The sequence below is a fragment of the Uranotaenia lowii genome, chromosome 1 (genome assembly GCF_029784155.1).
Source record: "Uranotaenia lowii strain MFRU-FL chromosome 1, ASM2978415v1, whole genome shotgun sequence".
Lineage (NCBI taxonomy): Eukaryota > Metazoa > Arthropoda > Insecta > Diptera > Culicidae > Uranotaenia > Uranotaenia lowii.
In genome coordinates, this window is record NC_073691.1 from 56,595,856 (window position 1) to 56,614,365 (window position 18,510).

Sequence of the window (18,510 nt, forward strand, 5' to 3'; positions counted from 1 at the left end):
TCATTCATTGTTTTCGTTCGCCTTCATCCTGTCCTGTGATGGGATAGGGAGGTTCATGGAAACGTTTTAATTTTGTTTTCTTCAGTCATACGCAATGCGATTGCGCTAGGAAGTTACTGCCGGTGGTCTAAAATCGAATCATTGCCGCTGGCATCCACATCTTATGCCAATGACGTTGAAATATTGAGAACTCATGATTGGGGAAAGCCTGAATTTTGGATGTAAATGTAACAAAACGTTCGCAATGTATAGATGAACTTTAGACTAGTTTTACAGTCATACTATAAAATTGATCAAGTGGAGCTGTTATAGACAGTGATCGCATTTTTGAGAAAACAGATTCTCATGTCTTTTGAATCATCCGTTATTATAAACTTCCGATAGTTCATTTATTTGAAATGTTTTGAAAGGTCTATGTTCGTTTTTGTTATTAGCTCATTCCATTGAATTGCAACTGAATTAAAATAGGGTAGATACTCAAGATTTCGACAGAAGCTAGTTTTCGACAAAATTTTAATGAAAGGCTTATCTTTCTGTTAGGTGACTCAAGCTATCTATCTTCATATTTTTCTATTTTTGCTCTCCCACTTTAGTATACCTTGAATATAAAAATTCCTCTAAATAAGTTATTGAATAGTTGTAAATAATTTTATGAAGGATTAATCACCGTAATTTATTTTAAATTGGATCATGGTTTCACTACATTTTATGGTAAACGAAACGCAACCAAATCGACCAACAAATGAGCCTCAAGAATCGGACGGGAGTGGATTCGGTGAATCTTATATATAAAAATAGAGACGTTTTCTTTGTAACACCATCACGTATGAATGGTCGGTCGGAATGAAGTGAAATTTGGTATCCGAGGGTTTTTCGGGCCAGAGATGGTTTGTATAATAGTTTCGAGATTATTACTTCGTATGGAAGGAGGGCTCCAATACAAAATCAACTAGAAACGGGACAAAATTCGAACAACTTGAAGACGATTTTCATGAAAACTGATTCACGAGCACGAAGAAGTTGAAGAACTGTATACATTTTCCAACGATTTATTAAGTAACAGGTAAAACGAAGTTTACCGGGTCAGCTAGTTTGTAATAAATGTTGTTCTCCTGCCTTGGTGAGCCCGTTCCGATCTATTTATTTATTTTTTATTAGAATTGTGCAAACTAAGCTTGGTAGTCTACTGGCTGAACGAGTGACTCGTGCCCTGCTGCAATGAATGTCGTTGGCTGACTGATGGCACATCCACTTGTATGAATAGACAAGAGCTCAAGGAGAGAGATGGGATCTATGGGTGATAGTGTGTGTAGCAAAACCAATCATCGGCTACACAAGAATGATCTTATATTTAAGATCGCTGATTTATTTCTTGTTATTGCATTCAACAATCACTTGATTAAGTATCATAAAATTTAAAAGTCATGAAATTGGGCAGTAATGAGATTAGGTAATTACACAAAATTTTGACCAGAGTCGAATTCTACCGGGTTTGTGGGTTTTGTTTACAGGATTTTCAAATGCTGTTGGTCCAATTTTATACGCCAAGTAGCGTTGAGAATGTTGTTGAAGTTTTAAGCCATGGATCAATAAAGATGTGTTAAAATCGATTATGCTGAAACTACTTTTTTTAATCAAACCAGTGCAGAGTGGTCCGGAAATGAAATTTAACGGTAAACAATAATTTGCGTATTTCCCTTAAGTTTGATGTTTCGGACAAACTTTTACAACAACTAAAGGCAATCATTTTGAATGAAATAATTTTAGGGTGGTTCACAAGATTTCTGAGATATGAAAATTATTTTCAATTGTGATAAGATAGACCCCTACATTGTTCTACTATATTGTAAAATGTAGGGGAAATATTTAAAAGACGCACCAGCGAAGTAAGATGACCCATGCCATTATTTCTCAAAAATACACTAACCTATGGCATGATTTTTTTCCTCATTTTTATTGTAGCGAACAAGCTTTTTCATCATTTATTAGATGAAAGTTCACAAAAGCGACTTTGGTTCTTAGAAACAGAAGGATTAATGGAATCAGCGTGAAACTTGTAATTTTTCATGGGTAACATATAAGGTTTTATGGTAAATCATCCTGTGCAATCTGATATAACTAAGGCATCGTTTTTCCATTCGTATGCACTATCGGAAAACTATAAATATTTCGTTTTTATTATTTATTTTATAACTTCCCACATTTTTTTAACTAAAATCAATCGTATCAAAATTGGGGCAGAATGACGACAAGAACACGTGCTTTACGCTTAAATTTTGAATGAACTTTTGAGAAAACCTTAATATTTAAACAAAATGACATTCTTTTTATTTGCTGACTCCCAAATAACGATAACAATGCATAGTTATACTAAATTTCGTCCTTGTTCGAGTTAAAAAGGTGCACGTATATTCAACTCGAAAAAAATATCTGCCGCCTTGTTTGCCGCGACATCAGTCAAGAAATTGAATTTCGTTGCCTACCTTAAGGCGTTTTACCTATAAGGATTTAAAAAAGTGTATTTTGAAAGGCGAAATTTTCGATAAGTTTAGCAATAAAAAATGTTTTTTTTTGCCAAAGTATGGTTAGTTTACAAAAATATGATGAATATCAAACTGAACATTTGGTGTTTTTATTATTACATTCCGAATAATCATTGTTTCATCTCACCACCCTTTCGTTATGGTGCATTCTGTTCACTAGTTTTGGCGTTCTACCCCGCGGTTTGCTTTAGTTTTTTACTAAAATATAATCAAAATCGTGTTTTTATCATACTTTTTCTTTTTTATAATACGGTAAATCTGATCCCTGAATCGTCGTAAGCTTTCAATTTGGTTCTTAGATGATTGGTATCGCTGAAAATAGCGTTTATCCTTAACTGGTGCGTCTTGTACAGTTTTCCCCTCAATGAGGGGCTCTCATAAAGGACTCAAAACTTCATTGGAAAAATTGAGGCTCTTGGGATCAGAAGGGTGCAAGTGCATATGATAGTTTCGAGAAAATGCGCTTCAAAATTGTGAAGCTGCTCGTTTTTTTTTTTCATATATCTAATATATAAAGATGAGTTGGACTATACACTGAGGTTTTTTTTACGCGGTTTTTTTTTACACGGTTTTTTTTACGCGGCTTTTTTTACGCGGATTTTCGAATTAACGCGGTTTTTTTTACGCGGATTTTCGAATTAACGCGGTTTTTGAGAGAAAATATTCTAAGACTTTTTCAAAGAAAAACACTTAGAATCTTTTTGTAGTTGGGAAAATCTTAGCTCTGAGACTAAGAACGTGATACATGATATCTGAGTCCTGAGACCTGAGACTTGAGACCTGAGACCTGAGACCTGAAACATGAGACATGAGACATGAGACATGAGACCTGAGACCTGAGACATGAGACATGAGACCTGAGATATGAGACCTGAGACATGAGACCTGAGACATGAGACATGAGACCTGAGACATGAGACATGAGACCTGAGACTTGAGACATGAGACATGAGACCTGAGATATGAGACATGAGACATGAGACATGAGACATGAGACATGAGACCTGAGACCTGAGACATGAGACATGAGACTTGAGACCTAAGACATGAGACCTGAGACCTGAGACATGAGACATGAGACATGAGACATGAGACATGAGACATGAGACCTGAGACCTGAGACCTGAAACCTGAGACATGAGACCTGAGACATGAGACATGAGACCTGAGATATGAGACCTGAGACATGAGACATGAGACATGAAACCTAAGACAAAAGACATGAGACATGAGACCTGAGATATGAGACCTGAGACATGAGACATGAGACCTAAGATATGAGACCTGAGACATGAGACATGAGACATGAGACCAGAGACAAGAAACATGAGACCTGAGACATGAGACCTGAGACATGAGACCTGAGACATGAGACATGAGACCTGAGACATGAGACATGAGACCTGGGATATGAGACCTAAGACATGAGACATGAGACCTGAGACATGGAACATGAGACCTGAGACATCAGACGATCTAATTGATTTTGTTTTTTATCTTAAAAATAAACTATCATTGTGCGCAAATTTTTAAATAATCAAGGTTCTTTCGCATTTTTTTAGTAACGTGCTTTTTTGCTCGAATTTTTTAATTAAAATGGTTTTTTTACGTAGATTTTCGAAATTCGGGATTTTTTTACGCGGATTTTCGAATTAACGAGGTTTTTTTTACACGGATTTTCGAATTAACGCGGTTTTTTTTTACGCGGATTTTCGAATTAACGCGGTTTTTTTTTACGCGGATTTTCGAATTAACGCGGTTTTTTTTTACGCGGGACGAAATACCGCGTAAAAAAAAACCTGAGTGTATATGTTTGTATGCACCTTATACAAATCCACACCGCTTAACCGATCAGCCTGAAATTTGGTACAGTTATTTGTTTGGACCATGGTAAGGTTTTAGTAATAGTTTTGAGCCCCTCCCACCTAAGAAAAGGGACCCTCCCATACAACTTTCGTTTTTCTCCCACGAACCAAAAGTCATGGCACCCATTTGGTCGATCGATTTTCGTTTCCTTTGGCGGGGTTGTTTTCGCCATCACCATGAGCTGGGCATTAGAAATGACCATCCAGAGTTCACGTGTACTGGATAGCAAATCAAAGCTTGCTGAGCGTTAAAGATTTGAAAGTGGAAATTTTGGCGGGTGTTTTTTGTACCTTCTACTGCTGAAAGCACGTGGTACCGGTAGATACGAGAATTTTGGATGCAATAATGAGCTAACATTTCGGATTGAAAAATACAACTAACCAGTAAAGTATGTATTGACTTGAATTGTAGTGATTTTCAAAGTACTCCCTACCACTGCTGCAGGGCTTTGGAGTCTATAAGAATATACAGTGTGTGAAGTATGGATGCAGTAATTTATCTTCATTATGAATTTGGATTGAGTGCTGAAAACATTTTAAGTAATTTTCTTAAAATCAAGCTTTTTAGAACCAACCATTTTCGTATTTTTAGAATTCAGAAACATTAAATAATTAAATTCAGAGTTATAAGGTGAGAGCTGTGATGTCAACGCTTTGAAAGCCGTCTCAAAAATTTAACGTGCATTATCTGGGAAAACCAAATCCAACGCAAGAAACTTTATTTGAAATAAAGTATGAGGTTTGAAGTTTTTCAATTCAATTCAATTTTATCGGTCAATCTATGAGTTTTGTAAAAATGTTGAACATCAATGTGTTCAGTTTTACCATCCAATTATGCGAAAACTTAAACCGTTAAGTACTGTGAATTCAATCAAATTATTTCCAAGAATTTTTACTTTATCACTCTTCACAATAACTAATGAGATTTTTTTTCTTTCAAAAATGTAAAAATTAAAAAAAAATCTTTTGTTATAACATCATAAAATGGGCGATTTGGGTTCCGAGATCATTTCTTTTAGATCACTTTAAAAAACTATTAGTGGAACTTGGAACATTTAAGAAAAACTAATTATAAAACAGTGTGGAAAAAACAACGAAAAGTACACATCCGTTTGAAAACATGCAAAATGAATCCTCAACAAGTTTAAAAAACCAAATACAAACACATGCAGGATCTCAATAAAATTTAATGTTTCCTCGAAGAGATTCCTTTTACTTAATTCTAAGCGTACATCTTTCGAGTATATGATGGCTAGCATCTCACAAATGCTTAAACCACTAAACCACAAAAGTTTACTGTGTATGCCGTGACTGGGATTCGAACTCATGGCCGTTTGCTTGGAAGACTTGAAGACCACGAGCTGCGGCAAGTTTCGGAAGCCTTCTTAGAATTTTCTAAGCAAATAAAACTTTAATATAGCATACGGATGAGCATTTGACAAATAGCGTCCGAGGAGATCATCTCCAAAAGAGATGTAATTGGATGGGGGGTGGGAATGATAAAAATATAAATCATTTGAAGATAAAAAAAAATAGAGGGCCAAAGCTATTCAAGCTTCCTTTAAGAAAGGGTGGGTATAAAATGTTTTTCATGATGAAATAAAAAAGAATTCATGGGAAATTATTTTTAATTTCTTTTAATACGAACCTCATAAGTGTTTCAAAAATATGAAAAAAGGAAACACAGTAAATATTCTCATTCAAAACTTGAAAAACACTAACAAAACTTTCAAAGCTTACATCCATGGCACAACATGGGTAAAATTTTCTTATAATAAATATATTAAATATATTGAATACAAAGCTACCAAAATTTCGTTGAGTCAAACGACTCATTTTGATTTATATTTTATGCAAACCCGAGCAAGGCCGGGTAAATCAGCTAGTGTTTAATATTTTTAAAACCAGTACTGGGCTCCTATGAACGTAAAACATGATTGCAGAAATTTATTAGACTACTTTGAATTTGATTTAAAAAAAATTTTTGTCTCTGTTCAGAATTTTATGCTTTGGGGTGACATTGATCAGTATCTATTTTCGGCGGTTTTATTGAGTTTTCTTGATCATAAAGGATACAAAATACCTTCATAATATTTACAAATGCTTGTTCATCAATTTTACCTAGTTTTTAAGGTTTTTTTTTAAACATTTATAATCGAAAAAAAACAATGATACTGCATACATTTAGGAGCACAAGTTATAACAATAGCTAAATTGTTATAGCTTCAAAATACAAATGAAATTTTACCTTCACACGTTCTCCTAGGCCCACCCACTATAACCATTTTTATTTTTTCTTCAAAGTTAACCACATGATAGGGTTCCTATCCATTTTTCCAATACGCGCTTACTTTTGGAAAATGTCCTTATTTTTTAAATATAAAAAATTTATCACTTAATGATTACAAAAATAGAACTTTTAATACACATATACAAAGAAAAAAAGTTGTTCTTTCACTTTCAACAACCCGTTTGCTTCTAAATGCTTTTTGGTATCATCAGAAGAGCTGTTTGGTAGAGAGCCTTATAAAACATATGTAGATATTTTAGGATTTAGAAATTGAGTTTTTACTAATAGAAAAAAATTCAAATACAAACCAAATTTTGCCTACTTGAAACCCAATAAATAGGCTTTCAAATGTAGAAAACAGTTAAAAAAAAATTCAAACTTTAGACTGAGTTATTGATGATAATGTGAAAAAATGTATTGTTGGTAAAAAATACCCCGGTGATCAAAGTAACCCCGTTTTACGGTACTACTTTTTATGTTATTTTCTGAACTAACAGTCATTCAATTGACTACTAGGACGTGGCCGGCGCTGTTTTTGATGTTTTAAGAGTATCACGTTTGAAAATGTTGAATGTGCTGCTAATCCAATTCATTTGACCTTTGAACAAAACTGATTGCCTCGGCAATCACGGAGTAGGGGAGGAGCGGGCTATATGCGCCTATTAAGCAAAATACTGATGAAATATTACATCAAATATGTGTACAAAAACTATATACACATGAGCATACATCTGTTTTCTATACATTGGAGTAATCTTTATGTTGAAATCTCCTTCAGTTTTTGAGAAATCGATTTTATTATAACTGTTGTCAAAATTGATGAACCTTAAATTGTGCGGGCTAAATGCGCCTATTAATGTTTCAGGCAAAATTTCGTGTTTTTGGCAATATTTCCGTATAATTTCATTGGGAATGCTAGAAACTGATGACTTTTATACGATAAAGCTGAACTTTTATAAAAATCTATTTCTTTTATTATTTTATAAAATAAAACAAAAGTTAGGGTTGCCGTATTATGGAGGCAATTCATCCATAAAAAAAACTGTATCAAATCTGTTTTGAGATTTTCAATTCCTTTCTAAAGGTGTTAATTAGAGCTTCAATATGAAGTTTTATTGATTAAATTCATATATTTATTCCATTTAACCTATTATTTTAGGATAGCGGCATTTTACAAACATGATGGGGGCATACAAAAACACTCTCATATTCTACTTTTCAATCATTTTGAAACCATCTTAAAAGCTTAAATTTGTTCTACTTCTAAGGTTCATTAAAATAAAAAACAAAAACCACGCAACTTTTTGTTTTGAGCTTCTTGACGTTTAATTTTTAAAAGTCAAAGTATTACATTAAAAGGTATCAAAACTTTGTATGAATTTTTAAATTTTATTGATTTGGTTTTCTCAAAAAATTCTTTCGTGCCTTATGTTCTAACCGAATTACCCTCGAAATGCATTGATTAGATATGTTGTCTTGTTAGCCATTTCGCCAAACGGCCTTAGGGTCATTTAACCCGATAGGCCCATTTGGGAAACCTTTCCCCTAGAGCAACCATTGGCGATGTGGAACTCGATCTACTTAGTCACACAAGCGATCGTGAAGTTCGAAATATATTTATTTATCTAACGATGTTTTTAAAATAAAGAAAACAATTTATAAAATAATTTAAATATGCACTGATTAATTTAAGCGAAAGGAAAATTTTGATGAAACATTTCGGATTCAATGATTAAAGGTGGATATGAATAGTTAATCAAGCTAAGCTAACGTAAGTTATTATGCCTTTTTTTAACTAATGTCAAATGAAGAATTTCGTTTTCTAGAAATCAAAATATTTGTTTCATTCTCAAAACAAAATGATTGTTTTCAAGTTTGAGTTTTTCCTGAGGATTCAGACTCTATAAATTTGAATGAATTTTGAGTTTTGTCTTAAACAAATTTATGTCAAAGGCTTATGGTTTTTCAACGATCCTAATTATCAATTTGTTTTTTTAAGATTTATCAAAAACTTGGACTCGTTAAGCTCGAAAATTTGCAATGCAAAAGGGGGCGGTGAGTGAAAATTTTTTAAAACCACTGATTTGAAAATGTAGATCCTCCTCAAATTGGTTCACTATGTAATGTTGATTATCTTCAACCAATCACGGAGTGCAACCATTATGCCATTGGTCAGGAGTGGACACATGTGGACCGTAGTTGATAGCAAGCTAAATCACAAGCTCAAGCTATTTCGGAAGAATTCTTGACCGAAACAAATTTGTTATTTTTTTTTTTCAATTAGAACTCAATGCTTTTTTTGTTCAAAATGCTGACGGTTTGGTTGGAAATTAGATTCAAAACTTTCTTTTTCATTCTAAACGAGACCTCTTTTAGCAGGTTGAGTATTTTTGTGCTATGTTGCCTAAATTTAGGCGTTTCAGCCTTAAAAAACAAACTGATTATAGAAATCAAGCATAATATCTTCATATTTCATTTCTAAACAATATGTTAGATGCATTTCATTCAAGTAGACAGTCTTATTGACTTACTGCAGGATCCTTTTAGATGCATCTAAGGAATTTGAACGTTTATATGTTTCTTTACTGTCTGAAATAATTTATTCCAACACTATTTACGTATCCACCTTTTTTTGTATTGTATTAATTGACTTTTTAAAAAGCAGATTTCAATCGTGTCAATCCTTTGAATAAAAATTCACTCCTACATAAGTTCAGTAGGTAGCCTGTCCAGTTCACCCTCTTCACTCAAAGTTGAAAGTGAACATTTCCGGAACGACTTTCTTTCCGCATCCGTCACACAGCAGCAGCAACTATTCGAAGAGTGTTTCGGAACTTTATGCAAATAGACCTAGCTAGCAGCAGAGCCGGAATTCAAAGAGAAACACGTCTCGTACGACGAGGATCGTCAAGGATAGACAAAACCAAACGCGGCCGTATGAATCGGGCCGGGGTGAAAAAAAATCCAAAACACTTGTGCACTTTTGCTGATGGCGACGGACGTCGAAAATATTAAAATTCCATTTAAGCTTCCACTTGTTCGTGCATTAGGCAAAACTTTTCCCTCACGGCTGCTGGCTGCTGCTGCTCAATTTCCACTCACTCACAACTATTTTTCGGTAAGATGAGATGCAATTGCAAGCTGTAGTGATCTACTCCAGTGGAGCACTTTCGCCGCGGATGGACGGCAACAGTTCGACAGAACAGAACGAAAGAAGAAAAAAAAAACACTCGTTCAGTTCCCGAAGAAACAACAAATTATATGAATGACAAAAGTGGAACTCCTCTTTATCCTCTCTACATTTATTCAGCGCTGCCATCCAGTCAGTCCCCCCCAAAAAGCCAACTTGTCTATCATCCCTGTTCTTCCTTGTTTGGAAGTTTGAGCCAGCATCCATCAGTTGGTTGTTGAATTCTTTTCCCATTCTTAGGTGGTTTCCCGGAAAAGTTTTTCCCGCCGCGCGCAAAGGCAACATTTACATAAACATGAATAACTTTCATCACCACAACAAAATTCAACCCCCAACGTCGTCGCGTCCAGGCGCCAGGAATGCAAAAAGGTGCATTCTGTTTTGCCTCAACCTATCGCAAAACCGTCAAATTGCTTTCGTGAAAGATAAACCAGCTTAGCTGCTGCTGAATAATTTCTTCAACTCGCTGGAGCCACTGCACTGGCCAGACGCATTTGCTGGCGAAGGCGAGTTGAGGCAAAGGGAAAGAATGCAGCAGAAGTTTATGAATGAATGAATGAATGATGAATGAACCGATGTTCTGCGAAATCGACGGAAATTGTTCAATCGAAATGGTAATCCGCGATAACAAATGACTGTCGAAGTTTGTGGTGTTGAGGAATGTTTTGCTTTGATCGATGACTGTTTTTCCTGTTTAACACTTCTTGGTTTGACAAAGGTTGAAATTTTGATATAGCAAAGGCGAATTTCGTTCCAAACTGAACGTATTTTAGAGGTGACGTTGAGATTGTTTTTGTAATCGGATGATTATTGAAGAGAATTGATATTTTTACTCTCTGGAGCCATCCGATCAACTTCGGATAAAAATTGGATCAGTTAACTATTTCAGGTTTTATTTTGGTTTCAAATTCCAAATTCTGAATTCTGAATCTGAATTTTGAAATCTGAATTCTGAATCTGAATTCCGAATTCTGAATCTGAGTTCTGAATCTGAATTCTGAATCTGAATTCTGAATCTGAATTCTGAATCTGAATTCTGAATCTGAATTCTGAATCTGAATTCTGAATCTGAATTCTGAATCTGAATTCTGAATCTGAATTCTGAATCTGAATTCTGAATCTGAATTCTGAATCTGAATTCTGAATCTGAATTTTGAATCTGAATTCTGAATCTGAATTCTGAATCTGGATTCTGAATCTGAATTCTGAATCTGAATTCTGAATCTGAATTCTGAATCTGAATTCTGAATCTGAATTCTGAATCTGAATTCTGAATCTGAATTCTGAATCTGAATTCTGAATCTGAATTCTGAATCTGAATTCTGAATCTGAATTCTGAATCTGAATTCTGAATCTGAATTCTGAATCTGAATTCTGAATCTGAATTCTGAATCTGAATTCTGAATCTGAATTCTGAATCTGAATTCTGAATCTGAATTCTGAATCTGAATTCTGAATCTGAATTCTGAATCTGAATTCTGAATCTGAATTCTGAATCTGAATTCTGAATCTGAATTCTGAATCTGAATTCTGAATCTGAATTCTGAATCTGAATTCTGAATCTGAATTCTGAATCTGAATTCTGAATCTGAATTCTGAATCTGAATTCTGAATCTGAATTCTGAATCTGAATTCTGAATCTGAATTCTGAATCTGAATTCTGAATCTGAATTCTGAATCTGAATTCTGAATCTGAATTCTGAATCTGAATTCTGAATCTGAATTCTGAATCTGAATTCTGAATCTGAGTTCTGAATCTGAATTCTGAATCTGAACTCTGAATCTGAATTCTGAATCTGAACTCTGAATCTGAATTCTGAATCTGAATTCTGAATCTGAACTCTGAATCTGAATTCTGAATTCTGAATCTGAATTATGAATCTGAATTCTGGATTCTGAATCTGAATTCTGAATCTGAATTCTGAATCTGAATTCTGAATCTGAATTCTGAATCTGTATTCTGAATCTGAATTCTGAATCTGAATTCTGAATCTGAATTCTGAATCTAAATTCTGAATCTGAATTCTGAATCTGAATTCTGAATCTGCATTCTGAATCTGAATTCTGAAACTGTATTGTGAATCTGAATTCTGAATCTGGATTCTGAAACTGAATTCTGAATCTGAATTATTCTGAATTTTATTTTTAAATCTGATTTTTGAATTCTGAATCATTCTACTAATTAAAAGTGACATAAATGATTGAAAATTGCAATTCTGAAACTCATAGGAATTTTCCTAACAAAAATCAACGCTATAAGCACAAATATGGACTACCGAGCTCTTTCAATACATTTAAAAAATTTGAGTAAAAGTCTTGTTGTAAGATAAGAACATCTCATGATGTTGAAGGAAAGTTCATGGGACAAACGCTCAACATAATTTTCAATTCATTAATTTCTATTTAAAAAAAACTCTCTGGAGCCACCCCCCAAAAGGCTTTTCACGCGCACTCACCTGCGATTCGTATCCACCCTGTCGGTCATTCCCGATCAGGCTCGGCGTCGAGGGCAAAGAAATATCACAGAATTTACGTTTTTTCATCTCGGACCGGTCGTCCGACGGCGAGTAGTCTCGGTCCTCGTGCAGTGGCGTCAGCATGTCGGCACTGGCACTGCGCGGCTGCACCCCGGCAATGTGATCCCGGTCCCGGTCCCGCTCCCTCTCGCGTTCCCGCTGGATCAGCTCTCGCCGGTCGCGTTCCCTTTCGCGTTCCCGGTCCCGTTGTTCTCGGTCCCGTTGCTCTCGGTCCCGTTCCCGGATCTCTTCCCGCTCCCGGAAGTCTTTGTCCCTCAGCGACGGATGGTGCAGAGTATTGTTGTTGTTGTTGTTATTATTGTTGTTATTGTTGTTGTTATTACTGACGATGGTATTGTTGTTGTTGACGCTGATCGGCGGAACCGATTCGCGGCCATCCCTTGAATCGGTCCGTTCCGTTCGCTCCGGTCGGCTTTTGTCGGAGTCGGACGAGTACCGGTCGGTGCTGCTCTCGGTGAGACCTCGGACCTGCAACAAGTAGAACGCAATGAGTATTATAACCTAACCCTAACTTAGCACAGAAATCGAAGTCCGGGATCCTACTCTTACCTTCAAACTCTCCGCCGTCTTGAGGAAGTTCTGCAGGTTGTGCTGGCCGACGTTCACTTCGCCTTTGTACATGAAATCGAGCAGGGCCCGCATCTCGCTGACCTCGACGTCCCGCAGGTAGATGATCGGATGCGGGTGCTTGTTCTGGACGAAGATCTGCTCGAAGTACGGGCTGCACGCGGACAGTATCGCCTGGTGGGCCTGGAAATAGGGTAAGAGAATAAACAGATGTTATTGCCACAATCGCTAGAGTAAACAAGTCTGTAATGTTGCCAATACAGATTAAGATAACTGCTATCTGACGTTGTTCAAGGAGGTGAAATCACGGGATAACTAGGAAGCTACCCTTTTCACCCATGTTTGCTACTCTGGGTCTATGACTGCAGTGGAAGGACTCATGATATATTGCATGTATGTATATCTCTCACTCCCTAAAACCCATCTGGGTCTTCTGACCTTGGACCCCACTTACTGGTTAACGCAACCACTTCAAACAATATTTCTTCCTTTCACGACTTGAAGCCTGATATATCCTCTAACGACTCAAGGTCTGACGTCTCCTTGTAATAACTCGAGGTTCACACATTAAAAACTCTTCTCTTAACGAATCGAGGCCTGATCTCTGCTCTGTTGAATCTGACCTTTCCTCGTAATGACTTGAGGTTAACGCACATATACCTGCTATCTACACGGTCAAGGTCTAGTCTCTTCTCTAAAATCTTGAGATCTGACCTCTCCTCGTCATGACTCGGGGTTCAAAAGACCATTGAACAATACTAACTGGGATTTCTGTATTGCGAGCATTTTTTAGAAGTCGGCAGTGTGGAGTCCCGGATCAAGACCCTATTGAGTTCCAAATCCAGATTGCCGCACAACTGACCTATTGACTACCTAGAAATAATAAAGGTCAGTTGTGCTAGCGATGATTGCTCATCATCGCTTACCTACATATTTCTTGGCTCTCATATACACTCTTTTAGCGTGAGTGTAGAGGCATATTCTAGATTGCCACAGGCAGCTCGGGAAGCATTTGAAGTTTAGCTTCGGTTGAAACGATTTGACCTTGATTTGAAGCACTAATTTAGCGGCTAGTTAGTTAAGTGGAAAGAAGTTCAGCTAGCTGAAAATCTTTGATTTCTTTTTGTTAACTGTATGCGGTCTCAGTCGATCACACAAGTCCGCCTCAAAACTGCAGTCTTAGCTAATTCAGCTCTTTTGGCTAGCTTGGGCCAGTTCTCCATGGACGTAGCGATTGGACGGAAATTTTACATCTGAAGTAAGATTTTAGGAGATGGCACTTCTTTATACGTAAGGCTTCCGGAAGGCTTTCAACTCTGGGCTTTAGTTCTATCTTCTCTCGGTTCTGGGTGGACACATGTCTGCAAAGCAGATGACTGCAGAGGTACGAAAAAGAGCCGAACCCACTAGAGGTCCCCGTACAAAAAAAAACTAGAGGCCCCCGATATTCTGAAGAAGTGCAGAGGTGTCAAGTAGACACAAGTGGTATCAGATCAGAGTTGTCCGAGAACGCCACGTTTCGGGAAGTCTTAAACCTGATTCGTGTGTGCAACCTGAGGAAGTGCTGTCGCAACTCGATTTGCGTTTCACGACTCCCTGGACCCGACCCGCAAAAATAGTTGGTGCGCAAATTGTGGATCTCGACTCAACACGAGCTGTTAGCGAGAGTCAAACAAATCGCCGTGGTAAACTGCAAAAAAGAGTGGGCGACCGTTACAAGTTCGGCCGGCTCTGGAAGTACACTATTTCCAGACATTTATCTAATGTGTCTGAGAATACTCCAATGCCTTGAAATGAGAAAGGAAAAAGAATCGGCGATGCGGGACTTCGGATGAGCTGCAACAGGCTGATCCCCGACGCAAATGGTACCTCCCCCTCGGCGTGGTCATCAATCCCAAGAAAGCCGGTAAGGTGCGGTTCATCTAGATTGCGACAGCCAAAGTCGATGGCCCGACCAGTTGACATCCTTGCATGCTGTATTATTTCGAGCTTCACCACAGGAACCGTTGGGTGCTTCGATCAGCTTCACGAATCAGGATCTGGTGGTACATCTTCCGGATGTCTCCACACACTCCCGTCGGGTACTGGCGGAACCGAAATAACTGCTGTATTAGGCAAGGATGTCAACTGGTAGGGCCCCTTCTACAACATCGTGTTTAAGGGCATTCCATCGACTTTGGCTGCAGCAACCCAGATGAACCGTCCAAGTGGCTCGGATTGACTGGAACACCGCTATCAGTTTGCCTCGTTGATGGTGGAGGCAATAGCTGCGGCCTCTGCGGCACTTGCACTGCCTCTACGACAGCTACCGACGACGAAATAACTTCAGGTCACGAAACCAGAACCTGCGCCACACGTTCCGATACTATCGTTGGCTGCCTCCCATCCGCTTACATGGATGGCTTCTTATGACTGGGTTGGGCAACAACAAGCCTGCTCTTCGAGATAGCTCCTGTCGGATGTGTAGGACCATCCACTAAAGCTTCCGGAAAGGGTTTCGGAAGTCGACTTGATTCTTCCGATCAAACTCGAACACCTCTCAATCCCCGCTGACACAGTTGGAGCTTATTCCCTAGCTCGTTTAACTTGTCTGCTGATGGCTGTTGGTGCTGTTGACAGTCACGCAGCTTTTGTTGCAATTTCCTGAATGCGTCCGCAATCAGCTCTCGACGTTCTGGAAAGTCATTCCGGAAGTGGTAATTTTGCTGGCGATTCTCGGAGGATTGATCCTTCCAATGCAAATGACCAACTTGATACGCTAGCGCTAACTCTAGCGCACGAAAGATGCCACCAGCAATTGAACTGGCCACTATATATTGTCCGCAGAATCCGGACGATCGCAGGCAACACAACTTCTCGAGTTGTCTTGATTGGTGGTGTTGAAATCATACTCGCTCGATGAGAGAACCGTCGCCATCGGATGAATATTTGAAGAATGACAACAAAACGCCGGGATAAACAGGATTCGACAGTTTATTTCATCCAAGGACAATAATAAACAACTTTAAATCTAGAAACGAAAGTGGAATTTAGAAAGGATAGTTTTTACAAACGCTTCTTTCCTACTTACATTCAGTCAACCAGCTTGTACCTTGGGTGACTTCTACGCTAACCTAAGCACAAGTTTGAGCGACTGCTAAGTGCAGATTAGATGATCTGGATCATCCAATCTGCACTTAGGTTAAGTGCTAAGTAGCTACATTACAAAAAAATACAAATTACCGAAACTGTCCTAAGCTGTCTACAAAGTGTTGTCACGAATCCTACTACGCCGCCTAACGTCACTAGCAAATAGATTCGTGGAAGTCACCAGGCATCACGGAAGGACGATCTACGACACACCCAGTCTTTAAACTACGCAAATCTACCATACGTACCATATGTTCATCGACTTCAAAGCCGCATATGACACGATCGTCCGTGACGAGCTCCATGGAAAACCATGGACAAGAATGGCTTTTCCAGGAAGCTGACCAGACTGATAACGATGGACAACAATGGATAGAATGCAAAGTTGTGTGTGGATCTCGGGTGAATTGCTTCGACAAGGCGATGATCTATCCTGCATGATGTTTAACGTGTCGCTAGAAGGTGTTACTCGACGAGCGATGGGCGAAATGCGGGGCACAAATTTCAACAGATCCAGTGAACTTATCTGCTTTGCCGTTGACAGAGATCATCTGCGGCGGTGGAGGAGATCTTCTGCAAACTGAATCGCGAAGCGAGAAGGATTGGGTTGATGATTTATACGTCCAAGACGAAGTACATGCTGGCCTGCGTATCCGAGACCGATCGAACCCGCTTGTCCAGTAATAACAAGGTCTCGATCGACGGCGACAAGCTGGAGATAATCGAAAACTTTGTCTACCTCGGCTCACTGGTGACCGCAGATAACGAGACCAGCCATGAGATCCGGCGGCGAATGATCAGTGGAATTTGTGCCTTCTATGGACTCCACAAGCAACTGCGGTCGAGAAGACTTAGCCCTCGCACGAAGTGTAACCTGTACATGACGCTCATTAGACCGGTTGTTCTCTACGGGCTCAAGACATGAATATTGATCGAGGAGGACCTGCGTACACTCGAAGTACTCAAGCGGCGTTAGGAGGCGTTTGGAGGCGAAGAATGAACTACGAGCTTCTCTACGGCAAACCCAGTATTCAGGAGATGGCGAAGGCTGGCCGCATACGTTGAACAGGACAGGCAGCGAGAATGCCGGACGCCTGTCCTGCAAAACTGGTATTCGCTATGAATCCGGTTGGAACGAGACGAGTAGGGCGCAACGGGCGAAGTGATTAGACCAAGTGGAGCGTGATCTAGCTTAGCTTGGATAGCTTGAACTTCCAGGTAGCTGCCACATTGGACCCCTTACAAGACAACTCAGTAATTCTACAGTAATTCTCAGTAATTCATGTCTCTACAGGACCTCGCATTGTAGGCTTAAATCTCGACATCTCTGCCGTGCTCGCCCGCTATCTCCTAGACACTGCTTTTATTCTCTTGATTTTCCTCAGCCAGTGTGTCGTCATTGTGGTCCAACGCAGGTGTGGTACCTACCGAATTGTGACCATCGACTATCATAAAGAAATCAAGGCATTAGTTCTTACTCAGCTGGTTAGTCTGGGGAACCGATGGTTTCACAGGTAATTTGGAACCTCCTTCAAAAACGTCAAGAGATGTCTAAATACAATATATGGACAAACGTAGGTGTTTTTGACTAAAGCGTGGTTGCTAGCTGTGGCTGAACAGTTGTTTTATTTCGGATATCTAGCAAAACAATTTCGTTGGCCCCTTAGAGGTGATTGCTGTGTAAGCTGTGTTTCGAAGTTCTGTGATATCTCAAATAGTAAAAAGAAAGATCCCAAGAACCCTGCCAAGTTTAACTACTGCTCACTGTTCTTCAATGTGAGCAATGTTACTTCGGGCGATAGTCCACCTCTTTGAGGTTCTGAGCTTAAACGCGTGGGCATACGTTGCAGATGTACCGCCAAGGGAACTAGTAAGACAAACTCACACACACGGCAAAAATTTTTGAAAAGGTTAATTGCACTTCGGCCTTAAAGAATCATGTATGTAACGAGGAACTACATCGCCGGTGTCATCAAAGGACGCTAGAAATCGAGATTCGGGAACGTAAGTGGAGATGGATTGGGCACACGCTGCGAAAAGATGAAAACGAGATTTTCAGAGAGGCGCTTGAATGGAATCCAGAAGGTCATCGAAGAAAAGGCAGACCCAGAAACTCGTGGCGGCGAAGCCTAGCCGCTTAAATCCAAACTGTCGACGAGAATCTTGACTGGGACCAAGTGAAGACTCTGGCTCCGGATCGTCAACAGTGGAGGTCTTTTACCACGGCCCTATGCACCGGAAGATCGGCGATAAGCTACTGTTCTTCACCGCCTAGCACAAGTAAGACGAAAGTTAAATGGGTAGAAATCTACCTCAAGAATTGTCTACAGGGTGTAGGATCACGAGAGCCCTGCTGTGATCTCTAGAAACGGATCTACCTAGTGTCTAA

General features: G+C 38.9%; 1 protein-coding gene across 12 annotated transcripts in view; it reads right to left on the minus strand.

Annotated features, from left to right (window-relative positions):
* Positions 1-18,510, minus strand: part of LOC129740357 (sex determination protein fruitless) — a 761,972-nt gene that overhangs the window by 127,114 nt on the left and 616,348 nt on the right. For all 12 annotated transcript variants that reach the window (XM_055732014.1, XM_055732021.1, XM_055732012.1 and 9 more), the window contains 2 exons: positions 12,975-13,175; positions 12,345-12,893 (listed from right to left, as the gene is read on the minus strand). In XM_055732014.1, the coding sequence (XP_055587989.1) occupies positions 12,345-12,893; positions 12,975-13,175 (750 nt within the window). The remainder of the gene's footprint in view (positions 1-12,344; positions 12,894-12,974; positions 13,176-18,510) is intronic.